At 33.3% G+C, this 17396-nt stretch overlaps 1 protein-coding gene across 1 annotated transcript; it reads right to left on the bottom strand.

The window, feature by feature from the left end:
* Positions 1-2219: 2219 nt before the first annotated feature.
* Positions 2220-4696, bottom strand: LOC112750739 (U-box domain-containing protein 40). The gene has a single exon (XM_025799563.3). It carries the CDS (start codon positions 4137-4139, stop codon positions 2550-2552), a length of 1590 nt encoding a protein of 529 aa, XP_025655348.1. The 5' UTR covers positions 4140-4696; the 3' UTR covers positions 2220-2549.
* Between the last annotated feature and the right edge of the window lie 12700 nt (positions 4697-17396).

The following is a 17396-nucleotide window of genomic DNA, read 5'->3' as shown; positions in this document are numbered from 1 at the left end:
TTGGGTTTTTCAATTAATTTTTTTTATTTGGTTAATTAACTATATAGATTGTGCTACACTGAGAAATTTAAGTCTACTGATTTGAGTTCAATTAATTTTTTTATTTTGTTAATTATATGAATTGATGGCCTCATGCAGAATTCTGCTTCTGCTTTTCAATTTTTTTATTTGTTAATTATATGAATTAGTCATTTTGTAATTCTGAATTTTGCTGAATATAAATTTGATATAAGTTCAATTTTGGAACTCTGGATTTTAAATGCTAATTGAATTTTGCTGAATCTAATTCTGGATTTTGAATTGTATTGAGATTGTAAAGAAAGTTTTGAGAGAAAAAATATTAAGAGAGTAGCAACAAGACTCGAACCTGATAAGTTATTTTATTTCCAAGTTTAATTTAATTTAAAAATTTAATATGTTGGATAATAAATATTAAAAAATATTTAATTTTGATATATATGTAGGTGAATGATGGAAGCTACATAATGAATGAGTGAGGTATTTTTAATTTACAAAAAATGATAATCTGTCTTTTTAAAAGTAAATACTTCTCTAAATAACTATATATTTATATTACACTTAATGCTAAATTTTTTTTGTCAAATCAATTAAATAACTCTTAATTTTAGACATTATAATATTATAAACTCATACCCACTATACATATCACATTTGAGGATTCTCGCCTCTTTGGCCTTTACCAAGTTTCAAATTCAGATAAACATAATTTATCCTATCAATTGAAGCCTCAACTCATTTGATGCTAAGTTAAGCATGCTCAAAATAAAGTCAAAACAATCAAAATTTGATCACACTAACAACGGTCATTGAACGGCGAATCTGATTGGAATGAATTTGGTTGTGAAAATAAAAAGAATCACGCAGCTTATACCAAACTTTTGAGTCCAAAAGGAGATAAAAGATAAACAGACAAAAAAAAAGTTGAACATTAGCAGGTAAACTTTGCATATGGCACGGTAAGACTTGGGGTTTGTTTGGGTGAGTTTCTATAAAAAAAAATTTTTTGAATTATCTTTTTTTAAAAGATCTTATAAAAAAATAAAAGTAATTTTATGTTTGGGTATCTCATGTAAAATGATCTTTTTATCTATCAATTATGTTTGGATATAACAATATAAAAGTACTTTTTTGTTTATTTATTACATGAAAAAAAGATCTTTTAAAAAAAGATGTAAATTACAGCTTCTCAAAAAAGATGTTTTTTCTTATTTTTCTAGTGCTTTTACTTTTACTATTCGAAATTTGCCAAACACGCTAAAAAATAAAAAAAAATCTTTTTTTATTTAAAAAAAAATTTAGCAAAATAATGACGCCCAAACAAGCACTTAGTTTAGTAGCAACTATATTTGTCTTGTTAGATGTTGCATTAGTTTTAAATTCTAGCTATGACTAAAGGTGTGTTTGATTTGGCAAATGTGTTGAGAAGAGAGAAATGCGTTTAAATTTCTTGAACACTTCGTTGCTTTATTTATATTTATATGTTTGGCAACTTTATCATCCAAAGGTAGAAATGATTCTACTCTTCAACCATGTTTATTAAAAGTTATAAATTCTTGCTTTTCCATTTACTTTTTTACATTGGACTAAAAAAAATTTCTATATACCAATTGTGTCCTTCATTATTCATATATTTGTTATTTGTTTTATAATATTTTTTCTTCAATACTCTCTCATGCATATTATTATTTTTTATAAAACTCTTATTATTTTTTGTTTATATGAATTTTTTAATTGTTATTGTTATTTTTTTTTATAGAATATTTTTTTTGCTTTATATTATGATTCTATTAATCCTATTAAAGTAAAGAATAATGAGAATATTAAAAAAATTAAAATTTATTTAGATATCTAAAATAAAATTATAAGATAACATAAAATAATTATTTAAATTTATATCTTCTATAATTATTTAAATAATGTAATATAAACAATATTTAGTTTACTATAATCTATTTTAAATAAAAATTACCAAAAATAAATCACGTAAAAATAAATCACGTTAATATAGACTCACTTTTAATCAAAATTAATTTTACAAACTTATTTAATTTTATAAAAATAATAATCCAAACACACACTAAAAAAAAGTTGATAACTTGATATATAAAACCCATGACCAAAAAAAAAGAGCAGGTTGTGTATAAAGGTACTTGACCAGGAAAAAAAACTTTGCAGATGAAGGAATAAAGCAAAAGATAGACACTTTCAGGTCCAAAAATCCTCAACGATTATTGGCCATTTTATTCATTTATTCCACAGCATCATTGCATCACCATCCCTTATTTTGTTATTTCCATCCCTCTAAACCCATAAATAAAAGGGAATGCCAAATAAGTTATTTGCATTTTTGTTGTTCAATGTTATAAATTTCCATCCAATTTTCAAAACCATAAAAAAAAATTATACATAACTCAAAGAAAACCAAACGGTAAACTAAAAGTCTAAAACCACTTTGATTTAAAAAAAAAAATAAGAAAATAAAATAATTACATCAAAAATGAGAAAACAGACCATCAGTCCTGATGTACTCAAAATTCAGAGGATGAGGTCGTCCCATTTAGCCCGCCAAACTCGCCATCATGCTGGTTGTGACTCCGGCTTCCTAGACCGGAGTCGAGTAGCTCCTCCCAATCCACGTCTTCCTCCTCCTCTTCCTCTTTGCCCTTCATCATCTCGAAAACCCTCCTTGCCTTTTCCTTCGCTCGTTGACTCCCCACCTCCTTCTCTGCCTTCTCCAGCGCCTCCACCACTCCTGCCGCCTTCGCTAAGGCCTTAAACCTCAACCCTCCGTGACTCAACACGTAAAGCACCGCCACACAGCTCTCCTTTATTGATCCATGAACCGACTCGGACCCAGCCAACAACCCGACCAAACATTCAACCATATCCACATCCAACATTGCAGCCCGCCCATCCGGCCCACAACCCAAATTGCCCAAAATCATCAAAACCCGACCCGTCATCTGACCAGACTTAACCATCCCAACTAAAACCGGAACCGATCCAATCTTAACCAATTTGGTTCTGTTACTTTGAACCATCGACAAATGGTAAAGCGCCAAGGCTGAGTCATGCCGGGTCCGCTCAGTCCCAACTCGAAGCGCGTGAATCAACGGTGGAAGAGCTCCGAGAACACCAATCGCGGTTTTATTATCGTCTTCAAGCGCTAAACTGAAGAGCGCACCGGAAGCGTGTTCCTGCGCCTCAGAGGATCCAACCCTCAAAGCTTCTATCAATGGCGGAACTAACCCTGACCGTACGATCCTCACCTTGTTCGTTTTCTCCAGAGAGAGGTTCACGACACATGCGACGGCATTCACCTGAACCATTTTGTACTTCGAAGCAACGAGGCCACGCAAAGACGAAAGCATCCTTTGGGTGCAGAGTGTGATCCTTGAGTCCTCATTAGTTCTAGTGAGCTTCCTCAGATTCTGCAGAGATTCTTCGATTAAGAAGACTTGATTGCTCCGAAGCTTCGAGATGAATTCTTCGGCTTCTGGGGTTGTTGGCTCGAGTTCGGAGGAAGAAGGTGAAGAGTAGCAGAAGCTTGGTTTCGCAGTGAGTTGAGCGGGTGGGGTGGAGCTCGATGCTGACGTGGCAATAGACTCAACGGAGGAAGAAGAAGAAGAACAAGAAGGGTTCGCTGTTAGCATTCTCTCTCCCACTAACTCGTTTGCGTTGTTTTTGCGGGAGGAAGATGAGAAAATGAGGGTCCGTACGAGGTTGTCGGTGAGGGACCGGTGTGGGGGTTGAGGGAGGAGGGTGGATGACGCGTGGCACCATTTGGAGATGGCGGATTTGAGGGCGAGGTTGGGGATCACGGTGGAAAAATCAGGGGTGGTTCCATCGGAGAGTTGAGGGGTAAAGTTGAGATCCTTGCATGATTGTACCGACGCTCGTTCGAAGGAGTGACCGGAAGATACGATCACGGGGTCAGCCATTAGATTACCGGAGATTGGGCAGATGAACTCTTCCGGCGGTGGAGTTTGGATGGGTTTTGATGACGGCGGTGATCGTTGGAGAGTGAAAATTTTCCTCCATTTCAGCTTTGGTGTGTTGTTTTCCTTTCCTCTGTTGTGGTGGTGGACCATGAGCTTTAGGGTTTGCTGAATCTCCATTTTTAGTTAGTTGGTGAGTTTAGAGGGGAAGTGTGAATGTGAAGTTGTTGATTTTGGTGTCGGTGTTGTTAAGGTGAGGAATTTGAGGAGAATATGGATTCCATATTTCCATGGTTTTGAAACTTTCAAGAATTAGGGAGAGAATTAAGGAAATAGTAACAACATATGAACATAATAACGGAGTTTTAGTTGCTATAAATTAGGGGCAAGTTTGATTTTGAGGAAGGGAATAAGGGCTTGGATGAATCGAATGAGTCTGGGTGAAAGAATTAGGATGGAGGTGGAAGTTGCAGAAGGTTTGGGGTGGTGGGGTTGATGTGAGGTTGCTTTGTGTTTTTGATTCTCTTTTGCTTTTTGAAAATTAGTCCAGCGGTAGAAAGGAAAAGCTGAGGTGATGAATGATGATAAACAATGAATCTTCTGTGAAAAGAGAATGTCACTATAACTGTATTTCTAAATCCTTTTTTTTTTTTTTTGTGAGATTTCTAAATTTTAATTAAACACTGTTTTCATTTACGTTATTCTCCATAAACTGGTTATTCCAGGTTTTTATTTAGAGTTAATATTCTTTTCTATTCTTAATTATTTGTTCGATGAATTTTTTACCTTTTAAAAAATCTAAACATTTAAATTGATTTTTATCTATTTGATATATATACGTTTCAGTCTCTGGTTAAAGTAAATAAGGACTGTAACATACATATATCAAAATAGATAGAGACTAATTTGAATGTTTAGATTTCTTAAGAAGTGGAAAGTTCATCGGATAAATAATTAGAGATTAAAAAGGACATTTATTCTTTTACATACTATAAAAAATAAATGAAAAATCACTTTTTGCTTTGTAAATGATAATTTTTTATTGATAAAATCCCACCTATCCTAACTATTTGGCTAATTTTTATTCTGTTTCTCATCAATTAAAAAAGACATTACATTTTTAATGATTAACTTTGTTAGATATTTTATTTTTTTATTAATATTTTTATTTATAACTAATGAATTTTATCTACATATCACGTTAATTAATAATGTGTTAAGAAATTATTTCAAAAGACAAAATACTTTTTATTGTGTCAACAATATGTTGTAATAAAATAAGATAATTAAATTTTTAAAAAAAATTTTAAAAGATATTTAAACTCCTAACTATTTTGAGAGGGCTGCTACACATACAAGTCTTTTTGACTTACAAGTCTTACAAGTTGGCACAAGCCCAACAAAAAATACGCATTACACTCCCACATTCAAGAGTAAATAAAGGCACGTTATTCAACCACTTTCTATTTCCAAAGCGCGCTACTCACCATGTATTATAAACGACTCTTCTTCTTCTTCCTCCATGAAAACGAGTTTCTTGCCAAATTTGAAGATAATAGAACTTTAGAAATACACCCACGATTACAGAAATACACTCAAAGGATTACAGAAATACACCCAAACGGTTATAGGAATTCACCCAAACGATTATAGAAATACACCCAAAGGATTACAGAAATACACCCAAAGGATTACAAAACTACACCCAAATGATTTAAGAAATACACCCAAAATTTGTTGAAGTACACCTTATGCATAATTCATAACTATTTCTCTTTCTCCTCCTCATCTTCTGCTGCTTCTTCTTCTTCAAAAACGGTTTCAGAGCTTGATGTCAAAAAACAATGGAAATCGAGAATAACGAAGAAAGAAAACAGAGAGAAAAGCACGTAAATAAAGAAGAAGAAGAAGAAGAAGAAGAAGAAGAAGAAGAAGAAGAAGAAGAAGAAGAAGAAGAAGAAGAAGAAGGTGCAGTGAAAACGTGCAGTAACGGTTGAAGAAGGAGAAAGAGAAGGCAAGAAACGAAAGAAAAAAAGAAGAAGAGGAAGAGGAAGAAGAACGTGCAGCAAGAAGAAGAAGAAGGTGCAGTGAAAACGTGCAGCAATGGTTGAAGAATGAGAAAGAGAAGGCAAGAAACGAAAGAAAAGAAGAAGAAGAAGAAGAGGAAGAGGAAGAAGAACGTGCACAAGAAGAAGAAGAAGGTGCACTTGTAAAGACTTGTATAAAAAAACGCTTGTATGTGGAGAATTTCTCCTATTTTGAACATAAATTTGTAATGAACAATGAAATAAAATAAATATCCTTAAATTTCAACAAGTCATTGTACCTGCTACTAGCTACACCGGTTGTTGATCTTAGTTAGTAGTAGCCTTAGTTTCTTGTTGTTGCTTTTTCTTTTTCTTATGTTGCAGATATTTTATTTGATGACATATACAAAAAAGAGTTGATATCGAACCGTGTTACTTTCACCACTTTGATAGGTAATACAAATATGAAAAATTTGATAGGTAATATAAATATGAAAAATTAATTTGGCCTAGCAAAATTTTTAAATGCTGATTAATCAAGGCATTAAGCTGGATTTGATCACGTACAATCTGCTGATCAATGGCCTTTGTAAGATCTATGATTTGAAGGAAGATAGAAAACTTGTGAATGAGATGAGTGAGAGAGGTTTAAAATCTAACAAGATCACGTTTATAATACTAATAGATGAATATTGCAAAGATAAGGACATAAAAATTGTATTGGAGATTAAGAAAAAAATGATTAAAAAGAGATTGAACTTGATGAGGTAGCTTTTACTGCGCTAATATCATGACTTTATAGAAAAAAGAGAAGGAGGAGCAAAGAATTGAGGTTGTCGCCAACCAAGGCCAACAAGTGCAGCAAATACAATGGCTTGTTGAAATTTAGGGATATTTGTCCTACTTCATGTAGAGCTGGCAATCTATACCCTACCTGTGGGTATCCAATCCGGACCAACCCGTTCGGATAGGGTTGTTTACCTTACCCGCTGCGGGTAGGGTAGGGTACGGTGCGAGTTCACCTGCGGGCAGGGTAGGGTACAGGTTTAGGGTATACCCTACCCTACCCTATCCGCACCCCTAATATACTATATAATATATATGTAAAAGTTATGTATGTAGTGAAAAAAGTGAGTATTGAACTCACAATCTTTCTCTTATAAAAACTTGAAATAACCACTAAACTAATTGATGATCATATTATTTGTAATTTTATGTTAGATTTCTTTAAAATTTTATTATTTTTAATTTTAATTTAAATTTAATTTTTTATTTTCTATTTTATTAATATGTATGAAATTTGGAATGGTTGAATTTTATATTTGCTTGAAATTTTTTTATTTTTCTGCGGATAGGGTTAGAACTTTAGGGTGCGGGTAGGGTTAAGGTTGAGAAATTCTCAACCCGCGGGTAGGGTTAGGGTAGAGTCCAAACCCTACACTACCCTACCCATTGCCAGCCCTAACTTCATGGTTTATTATGGGTTTATGTGTCTATATTTAAATTAGTTAGGGGTTTAATTGTCTTATTTTACTGCAGCGTATTACTGACATGACAAGGGAGTATTTTGTTCCTTGAAATGATTCTTTGATATGTCATCAGCTAACGTGACATGTAGACAAAATCCGTTAGCTCTGAATAGAGACATTAACAAAAGAGATAGAATATTTAACGTAATTAATCGTTAAAGATCCCAATGTCATTTTTCAACCGATGAGAGACAAAATAAAAATTCGTAAAATGGTTAAAAATAAAGGTAATATTTTACTTTTTTTATTATATATTTTAAGTGGGATAAAAAAATTCAAAAATTTTATTTGTAATACATGATTTTCTTTTTTCCATATCATTTATCTGCCCTAAATCTTTTTTTTTTAATTTGATAGATAAAAATTTCTCTCTCCAATATTTGATAACAAAATGACTCAAAAAGAATGATATGTTGATTCTTCAAAATATTTATCTCAATTTTAAAAAATATATTAGCTTTTTCGCTAGAAATAAATAATTTATATATTTGATCTAATTTTTTATAAAAATATTTATAAAATAATTTAAAAGGTACATAAAAAATTGAGACAAAATTCCAATCTCTAAATAGTTTCATTTTCTTTAGTTTTTTTACATTTGTGTAGAAGTTATCGTATAAATTTAACTTTAGCATAAACTAATTTAATTTAAATCATGGAATTATATAATTAATTTTAAAGTAAAATTACAAAAGAAAGAATACCAAATATGATCTGTATAATCTTTTTAGAATATGTTTATATACGGTGTATTTTGTCAAACGAAGATAATCTTCAAATGATCAATTAAAGTTATTGATTTTTTTTCCTTTCGAATTCTACTTTGTCAAAAGTGAATATTGTGAAATTAAAATGATAAGTTACTCATATTTTTTTTTTCAAAAAATACAAAATTATTGAAAATTAAACAAATTTAATTTGTCTATTACTTAGTATTTAGCTAGTTAAAATTGAAATTTTATATAGAATCAAAATAGTAACCTAAAACACATAAAATATTGATTCATTTATTCAAAATTATGATATCAAAACATTGTAACATTTTCTTGGAGAAGAATTAGTTATCGAAAAAAATCTTATGACGAGGCCAATATATATGGTAAATTCTACTATATTATTCTTTATAAAGTAACATGTAATTTATTCTGTGTGATGTGTCACTTTTTAATTGGTTATTAAGTGAAGGACAATTCACCTATTTAAATAAATTACTAACCAAAATTACCAAAATACACATTATGCAAACTGAAAACCGAAATGCATTTTTTTCTTAAACTATATAAACCGCGACAGGGGTATCGCAGTTTACAAAATGCACGTAATCCGCTACAAGAGTGTCGCAGATTACGTTGGCGAAGACCATCACATAAACCGCTACAGAGGTGTCGCAGTTTATGTGTGTTTTTAATGCATGCACAAACCGCTACAGAGGTGTAGGTTCATTTTTCATGGAGGATGAGTTTTTTGGATGAAAGTTTAACTTGTATATAGCACAACATAGGTTACTGCTTTGATTTAATTGAAATTAGGGAATTGTACTCATACAATTATCAAGAAAATTATACCCCAAAGAGAATCACTAGTACATAGAGAATCAAGCAGCAAATTCAACTTCAGTTAACAGTAAGCAAGACTAACACAAAACAAGAACACAAACAAGGAGAAAAAAATGCAACCTAATCCTGACGATGTAAAGACACCTATGCCTTGGCACTGGGGGCGGATCCTCGCTGAGGGCAAGTCCTGCGAGTGTGTCCTGTCTGTCTGCATAGCCCACATCGCTTCGGCCGACCAGCATCGGTCTCATCCATAGTGTTACGGATTCTTGTTGACCTCGGTCGCCATTCTCTGGCACGTCTCATGTTAAGATCAGGGATGATAGTAGGATCGGCGTACGGTGGCAATAGACTCTCTGAAATAGGGGCAAAAATCCCATCCGATATACGCTGAACACCTTACTCATGGTATAAACCTCATGGACATACGTAGCTCAGTCTAACCGGGAGTGAGCACAGCATGTAATTGCATGGCATCAAGACCAGTAATCAAACCAGGTGACCTATCTGCCAGTGCTAGAACATGTGGAGGTGCAGGTAAGAGACACCTGGGTGCAACGACAGGCATCGAAGTAGAAGCACTCCCACCGTCGTCGACTGAGGATTTGGCGCTGAAGTCCCGGAACTTTCCACACGGTCTTCCAACTTGGCAAACAACCCGTGTATTCTCACCTCCGGAAAACTCTGCCGACAATGAAACAACACCCCCATGTCTTCATCCGACCCGATGACAAATGTTTCATACTGCACACCACTCGACACGACCGACATCGGAATCTTGTAGAACACCTTCTTCACCGACTTAGCCCCAGCTAACCCTGCCTTCTATAATATGTTCGTCTTTAGATCCGACAAAGTATCAGTTGTGAGAATAAAGGAAGGATAAGAGTAATTTTAGGAAGTAAAAAAAAAGAGTTTTAATAGGAGAGAACTCAAAATGTTTAGTAAGGAGTTTTTGTCGGAGAATTTTATTCTTATTCGTTGAAGTTATAGCATAGAGATACCATATATACGTCTCAAGAATTGTAATTGATATCAGTAACAATAACAATATCCTTATTCACATCATTTTATAGAGTTAGTAAAAAAAATCTTTCATATTATTTTTCCTCTTTACAAAATATATAGCGAGTGCATTATTGTGAGTAGTGTTCAATTTCATATTACTTTGTATCTATTAGAAGTCAAAATTCCGCTGTAGACTCAACAATTGGTATCAAGAGCCAACGTTATGTTATTCATTATTTGAGTGGTAAAATTCAATTTTGAATATAATGGCTTCTACTAGTAGTAATGTCAAAGTAGGCAAATATGAAATCGAGAAGTTCAATGGGAAAAATGATTTTTCCTATTGGAGGATGCAGATGAAAAATCTGCTTATATCACAAAAATTACACAAGGCACTGGCAGGAAATGAGAAAAAGCCGGAGGAAATGAAAGATGAGGATTGGGAAGAATTAGATCTTGAGGCGCGGGCTGCAATAATCTTATGCCTTGAGAGGGATGTTGCTTTTTTGATAAATGAAGAAGCAACTGCAGCAGGCGTTTGGTTAAAGTTAGAGAGTAACTTCATGACGAAGACTAACTAACAGGATCTACTTAAAATTCAAATTGTATACATGCAAGATGGAGGAAGGCACCTCAATCCGAGAATATATTAATAAGTTTGACATGATCATATCAAACTTAAAGGATATAGATGTGAAGGTTGATGATGAAGACCAAGCACTCATATTGTTACTTTCATTACCGAAGTCCTATGAAAATCTGGTGCAGACATTGATGCTGGTGGGTGACACTTTGACCATGGATGAGACGAGGGCATCACTTTTAGCAGATGATCTACGTAAGGTTGCTACAAGTGTAATGTCATCTTCAAATGGAAGAGAGTATAATGATCAAGCATAAGGATTGTTCGCGGCTAGAGGAAGGACTAATGAAAGAGGAAAAGGAAATAAGCGTGGAAAGTATAGGCCAAAATCTAGACCTCACGCGGAGAGAACATGCTTTAAATGTGGTGAGGCTGGACATTTCAAAGCAAATTGTCCAAATAAGAAGATAACTTTCAAGAAATAGAACAACGACAACCCAAAAGAAAAGCAAGAAGCAAGCTACGTCTCAAATGATGAGGAGGATTGTTACTCTGTAACAGAACAATCTTATGAAATCTCTGGTAAGTGGATTCTTGATTCAGGAGCCTCTCACCATATGTGTCCAAATAGGAAGTGGTTTACTACCTATGAAAGCATAAATGGTGGCACAGTTTTAATAGGCAATGATCATGCTTGTAAAACTGTGGGGTTGGGTACTATAAGAATCAAGATGCATGATGGAGGAGTAAGAACCTTAAAGGATGTGAGGCATATTCCAGACTTGCGGAAAAATCTTATCTCCATAGGTTTGTTGGAGAAAAATGGCTGTAAAATAGTTGTGAAAAATGGGGTAATAAAAGTTGTTCGTGGTTCTTTGGTAGTGATGAAGGGAGTTCGTCACGGTAATCTTTATTCTCTTTTGGGGACAACAGTCACAGGTGAGTTAGCAGTTAGAATCGGTGGAAGTAGAGATCAAACAAATTGCACAAGAATATGGCACATGCGGCTTAGACATATGTCAGAAAAAGGTCTATCATTGCTTTGTGGACAAGGTTTGCTAAAGAATATGAAGAAACCACAAATGGAATTTTGTGAGCATTGTGTGTATGAAAAGGCACATAGGGTGAAGTTTTCTACAAGCAAGCATAAAAGCAGAGGGTTGTTAGACTACGTGCATACTGATGTTTGGGGCCCGGCTAAAGTTACTTCCAAGGGTGGTTCCAGGTATTTTGTTACTTTTGTTGATGATTATTCTAGGTATGTTTGGATTTACTTCTTCAAATATAAGAATGAGGTATTCGATACTTTTAAGCGGTGGAGAGCAATGGTTGAAAACCGGACAGGTAGGAAGTTGAAAACTCTACGATCTGATAATGACACAGAGTACACGGATGGGGCTTTCAAGGAGTTCTGTGACCGAGAAGGCATTGCAAGATACTGGACAGTTAGAGAAACACCACAACAAAATAGAGTCGCCGAACGAATGAATCGTACGCTACTTGAGAAGGCAACGTGTATGCGCTCTAATTACGAGTTAGGCAGAGAATGATGGGCAGAATCGGTTGCTACAGCTTGCTACATAGTGAATCGATCCCCACATTCTTCTCTAGATGGAGACACACCTTATAAGGTATGATCAGGGGAACATGCAGATTACGAGAAACTCAGAGTCTTTGGATGCACAGCCTATTATCATGTCAAAGATAATAAGCTTGATGATAGAGCTAAGAAGGCAATCTTTTTGGGGTATCCAAGAGGGGTTCAAGGCTATCGTCTTTAGAGTGTAAATGATTCTAAGTTTGTAATTAGCAGGGATGTTACCTTTGATGAACGATCTATGGTAGCTTTGTCTAAAGATGTGGTGCCAGATGATGGTGATGTTGGAAAAACTTCAAATACTCAAATGGTGGAGATAGAGTCTAAATACCAACAAATAGACTCTAATAATGTTCAGGTGGAGCATCCTAATGCTACTCGAGATAACGCAGAGGATGAACTTGATCATGAGAAAATTCAGCGAGAAAATGCACATGCATTACAACAGCAGCAGCAGGATTCTTTGGCATCTACTAGGCCAAAGAGGAATTATAAATTTGTTCAGAAGTTCGGGTCAGACAAGCCTTTGAGGCATTATGGGCAGCTAAACTTGGTAGATTATGCACTCTCAGTGGAGGATGATGAGCCGGTCACCTTCAAACATGCTATCAAAGACAAAGATAGAGAGAGAGTTGGTTGGTCGCTATGGAGGAAGAGATGCAATCTCTTCATAAGAACAAGACATGGGATGTGGTCCCATTGCCCATGGGAAAGACTGCAATTGGTTGTAAGTGGGTGTATAAAAGAAAAGAAGATCCTACTAAGTCAGATGGTACAAGATTCAAAGCTAGGTTAGTAGCAAAGGGATTTGCATAGAAAGAAGGTGTCGATTACAATGAGATACTTTCTCCTGTGGTGAAACACACTTCCATATGGGTGCTTTTAAGTCTTCTCGCTCATGGTGATCTTGAGTTGGAACAACTAGACGTGAAGACTGCATTCTTGCATGGTGACTTAGAGGAAGAAATTTACATGTATCAACCTGAGGGTTTCAAGGTTGAGGGTAAAGAAAGCCAGGTATGTCGCTTGAGGAAATCGCTATATGGATTGAAACAATCTCCTCGGCAATGGTATAAGCGATTTGACTCCTTTATGTTAAAACAAGGTTTTTCCAGAAATAATTATGATTGTTGTGTATACATTCGTAAGCTTCCTGGAGGTGATTATATCTATCTTCTATTGTATGTGGATGACATGCTTATTGCCTCTAAGAGCAAAGTAGAGATAGATATGTTAAAGGTTCAACTTGGTAAAGAATTTGAAACAAAAGACTTGGCTGCTGCACGAAAAATATTAGGCATGGAAATTAAAAGAGAGAGATCAAGCCAAAAATTGTTCTTGAGCCAAAGAGGATACATTGAGCGCGTCATTGAAAGGTTTGAAATGAAAAATGCTAAATCGGTGGTAACGCCGTTGGCTCCACATTTTAGGCTCTCTAGTAAACAATCTCCCACAACAGCAGAGGATAAGGCTTACATGAAAAATGTACCTTATACTAGTGCAGTCGGTAGCCTAATGTATGCTATGGTGTGTACACGTCCAGATATTTCACAGGCAGTTAGTGTTGTTAGCAGGTTCATGGCAAACCCGGGTAAGGCACACTGGGAAGCAGTCAAGTGGATATTAAGATACTTGAAGGGTACCATTGACACATGTTTATGCTTTAGTGGAAAATCATGTCAAATCAGTGGCTTTGTTGATTCTGATTATGCTGGTGATCTAGATAGAAGACGTTCTACGACTGGTTATGTATATAAAATACAAGGTGCTCCAGTTAGTTGGCGATCAATGTTACAAGCTACAGTGGCACTATCTACTACAGAGGCTGAGTACATGGAAGTAGCAGAAGGGGTGAAAGAAGCATTGTGGCTAAAGGGTCTTCTAGATGATTTGGGGTTGAAGCAAGATTGCGTGAATCTGAGTTGTGATAGTCAAAGTGCAATTCATTTGGCTAAAAATCAGGTTCATCATGCTCGTACCAAGCATATTGATGTAAGATATCACTTCGTGCGCGATGTTATAGAGAAAGGTAACATTTCTCTTATAAAAGTAAACACGGATGAAAACCCTGCTGATATATTGACTAAAGTAGTGTCAGGAAACAAGTTCCAACACTGTTTGAAATTGCTCAATATTGCTTCATGTTAGGCAATACATGGAGAAATAGAGAAACTACGATTGGTTTGATCCTGAACAAGGGTACGTAGGCAGTCATTGTAAAAATGATGCAACCAGATATGAATACCACACTTTGATCGTCCAAAATTTGAGTAGATTTCAAATTGTGACCGAGGTGGAGAATTGTGAGAATAAAGGAAGGATAAGAGTAATTTTAGGAAGTAAAAAAAATGAGTTTTAATAGGAGAGAACTCAAAATGTTTAGTAAGGAGTTTTTGTCGGAGAATTTTATTCTTATTCGTTGAAGTTATAGCATAGAGATACTATATATACGTCTCAAGAATTGTAATTGATATCAGTAACAATAACAATATCCTTATTCACATCATCTTATAGAGTTAGTTAAAAAAATCTTTCATATTGCTTTTCCTCTTTACAAAATATATAGCGAGTGCATTATTGTGAGTAGTGTTCAATTTCATATTACTTTGTATCTATTAGAAGTCAAAATTCTGTTGTAGACTCAACAAGTCGAACAGATAAAAATGATCAGCGGTTCTTTATCTGTGAACTTAACACCATGCCTGTTACTTTTTTTTATTTTACCAGAACAGTGGACTAGAACCATCAAGCTTTCCTCTCTATCCATTTCTGAAAGTGTGAAAATGACTCTCTTCAAATAACCCACTCCCTATCTTGGTATTTATAGGAAAAGTTTACACAGTATAAACCACTACACTCCTGTAGCGGATTACGTGTATTTTGTAAACCGCGATACCCCCGTCGCGGTTTACATAGTTTAGAAAAAAAATACATTTCGATATCTAGTTTGTATAATGTGTATTCTGGTAATTTTGGTTAGCAGTTTATTTAAATAGGTGAATTGCCCTAATAAGTTACTATGATTAAACTATTTTATAATTAAATTAGCTTTTAAAATAAGTAATTATGTAATTTTTAAAATATTAAAATTTAAAACATGATTTTTTTCTTAAATTATTTTTAAAAGATGTATCATAACTTTTTGTAACTTTCATCCTTTTGCTCTTTTCCTGTTCTTTTATTTTCGTCGCACGCAGTTGATTGTAATTAAATTATAAGTCAAATAAATAACTAAAAAAATTGATAAAGAATTTTAAGAAGGCATATATATATATATATATATATATATATATATATATATATATATATATATATATATAACTCGATGACTATCATAACATTTTATCAATTTCTTTTACCTAACGCTTCATGTGATTCACTCATCATTAGGTCACTTGAAATACAAAAGATTACGTGAGTTCTTTGATAAGATGGCATTTTTTAATGAAATTAGAAAATATCTTTTATTCTTTGAGAGTTCTTTGATAATGTAAACAGCTTACCATAAAAGTTTCATTCTTGTGGACAAATGAGAGTTTATTTTATTTATTTTTCTTACTATTATATGAATTCACCATGTATATAATATATATTGAAAATGGATAAGTTTAAGTTTAAAGTAAACTAATTTTTTATAGATAAATTAAAGTATATATAGAAATGATTTTGTATGTTTATAAAGGAAAATATTACTTGTAAAATAAAATTCAGTCTTTGATCGGCCTTTAATATTATTTAATTATTTTTTAATTAAAACATATTCTTATTTTTTAGGATACACATTTATATTTAAGATTAATTTAAATTTTAAAAACTAAAATTTCTTTAATTTTCTATCCACTTCATAGTTAGTTATTATTTCCTTCTTTTATATTCCTTCACTCTCTGTGATACGGTTTTCTTTTTTCTTCTATTCTGCTCCAATATTTCAATTTATATATGCAGAAAAAAAGAATTCAAGATCAGTGCATTTAGAAAAAAATTAATCTCTTACTTATTTTAATGTTTTACGACTTTTTAGTGATGAATGGTCAAATATAATTATATATAAAAACTATTTTTAATACTATAATAAACCATAACAAATTGCACGACATAACTTAAAATTTTCAAAAGATTCAGAATGATCGAAATGCAATTTTAGAGTTTATTACAACCCTTGCAGTGGTCGTAATTTCTTTTTCAATTGTAACACATCTAAAATTATTAAGTTATACAAAAAATGTTTTTAAAACACATCCAAAATTATAAATCTAAAATTTAAATTTAAACATTAAAAAATAATTGTAACACATCTAAAATTATGAAATTATACAGAAAATATTTTTGAAACACATCTAAAATCATAAATCTAAAATTTAAATTTAAACATCGAAAAATAATTGTAACACATCTAAAATTATGAAGTTATACAGAAAATAATTTTGAAACACTTCCAAAATACAGAAATTACACATGCAAAAATAATTTAACATTGCAATATATATAAAATTCTTTTCAGGCCATTTTATTCGATTTTTTATTTCAAAAAAATATATATACAGAATAATAAAAAAAATAATAGTGTCAAAGACCCATCCAAACCTTAGGTAAATTTTCGGCGTGGACGAACGGCGACGTTGATGCGGACGAACGGCGACGAAGAGGAGGAAGGCGGCGACGAAGATGAGTGTTGACGAAGGGGAATGCAGCATTGTGAATGAGCGTCGAGGAGGAGGAAGACAGCGTCGAAGATGAGCGCAGAAGAGGAAGGTGGTGCGGATGAACGACGGCGGATGATGACTTCTCTGGGTTTTCGATGTGCCCCTCTGGGTTTTGAATGCGGGACAAACGTGACTTCTCTGCTTCTTTTTTGAGTGTTTTGTACGAGTTTAGTTAATAATTAAATAGTTTAAGGTTTATTTTAGAATTTTAAAATTAAAATTTTGAATTTTGAATAATTTAATTTTTAGATATGTATTTAAATTATAATATATTAATAATTAATAATTAAATATATTAAATCTGAAACAGAAATTTAAAATTTAAAATTTAAATTTCAGTTTTATTTAGTTTGTATTTTGAATGTGTATTTAATTTTAAAAAAACACTAAATCTATTCATAATTTTTAGATATGTTTGTTTTAATTTTTTTAAA

Source organism: Arachis hypogaea, chromosome 15 (genome assembly GCF_003086295.3).
Source record: "Arachis hypogaea cultivar Tifrunner chromosome 15, arahy.Tifrunner.gnm2.J5K5, whole genome shotgun sequence".
In the NCBI taxonomy this organism is placed as follows: Eukaryota; Viridiplantae; Streptophyta; class Magnoliopsida; order Fabales; family Fabaceae; genus Arachis; species Arachis hypogaea.
This window is presented reverse-complemented; position numbering and strand designations above follow the sequence as displayed.

Coding starts and splice junctions, on each gene's coding strand:
- LOC112750739 (XM_025799563.3), bottom strand. CDS start 4,139: ATGGAGATTCAGCAAACCCTAAAGCTCATGGTCCACCACCACAACAGA.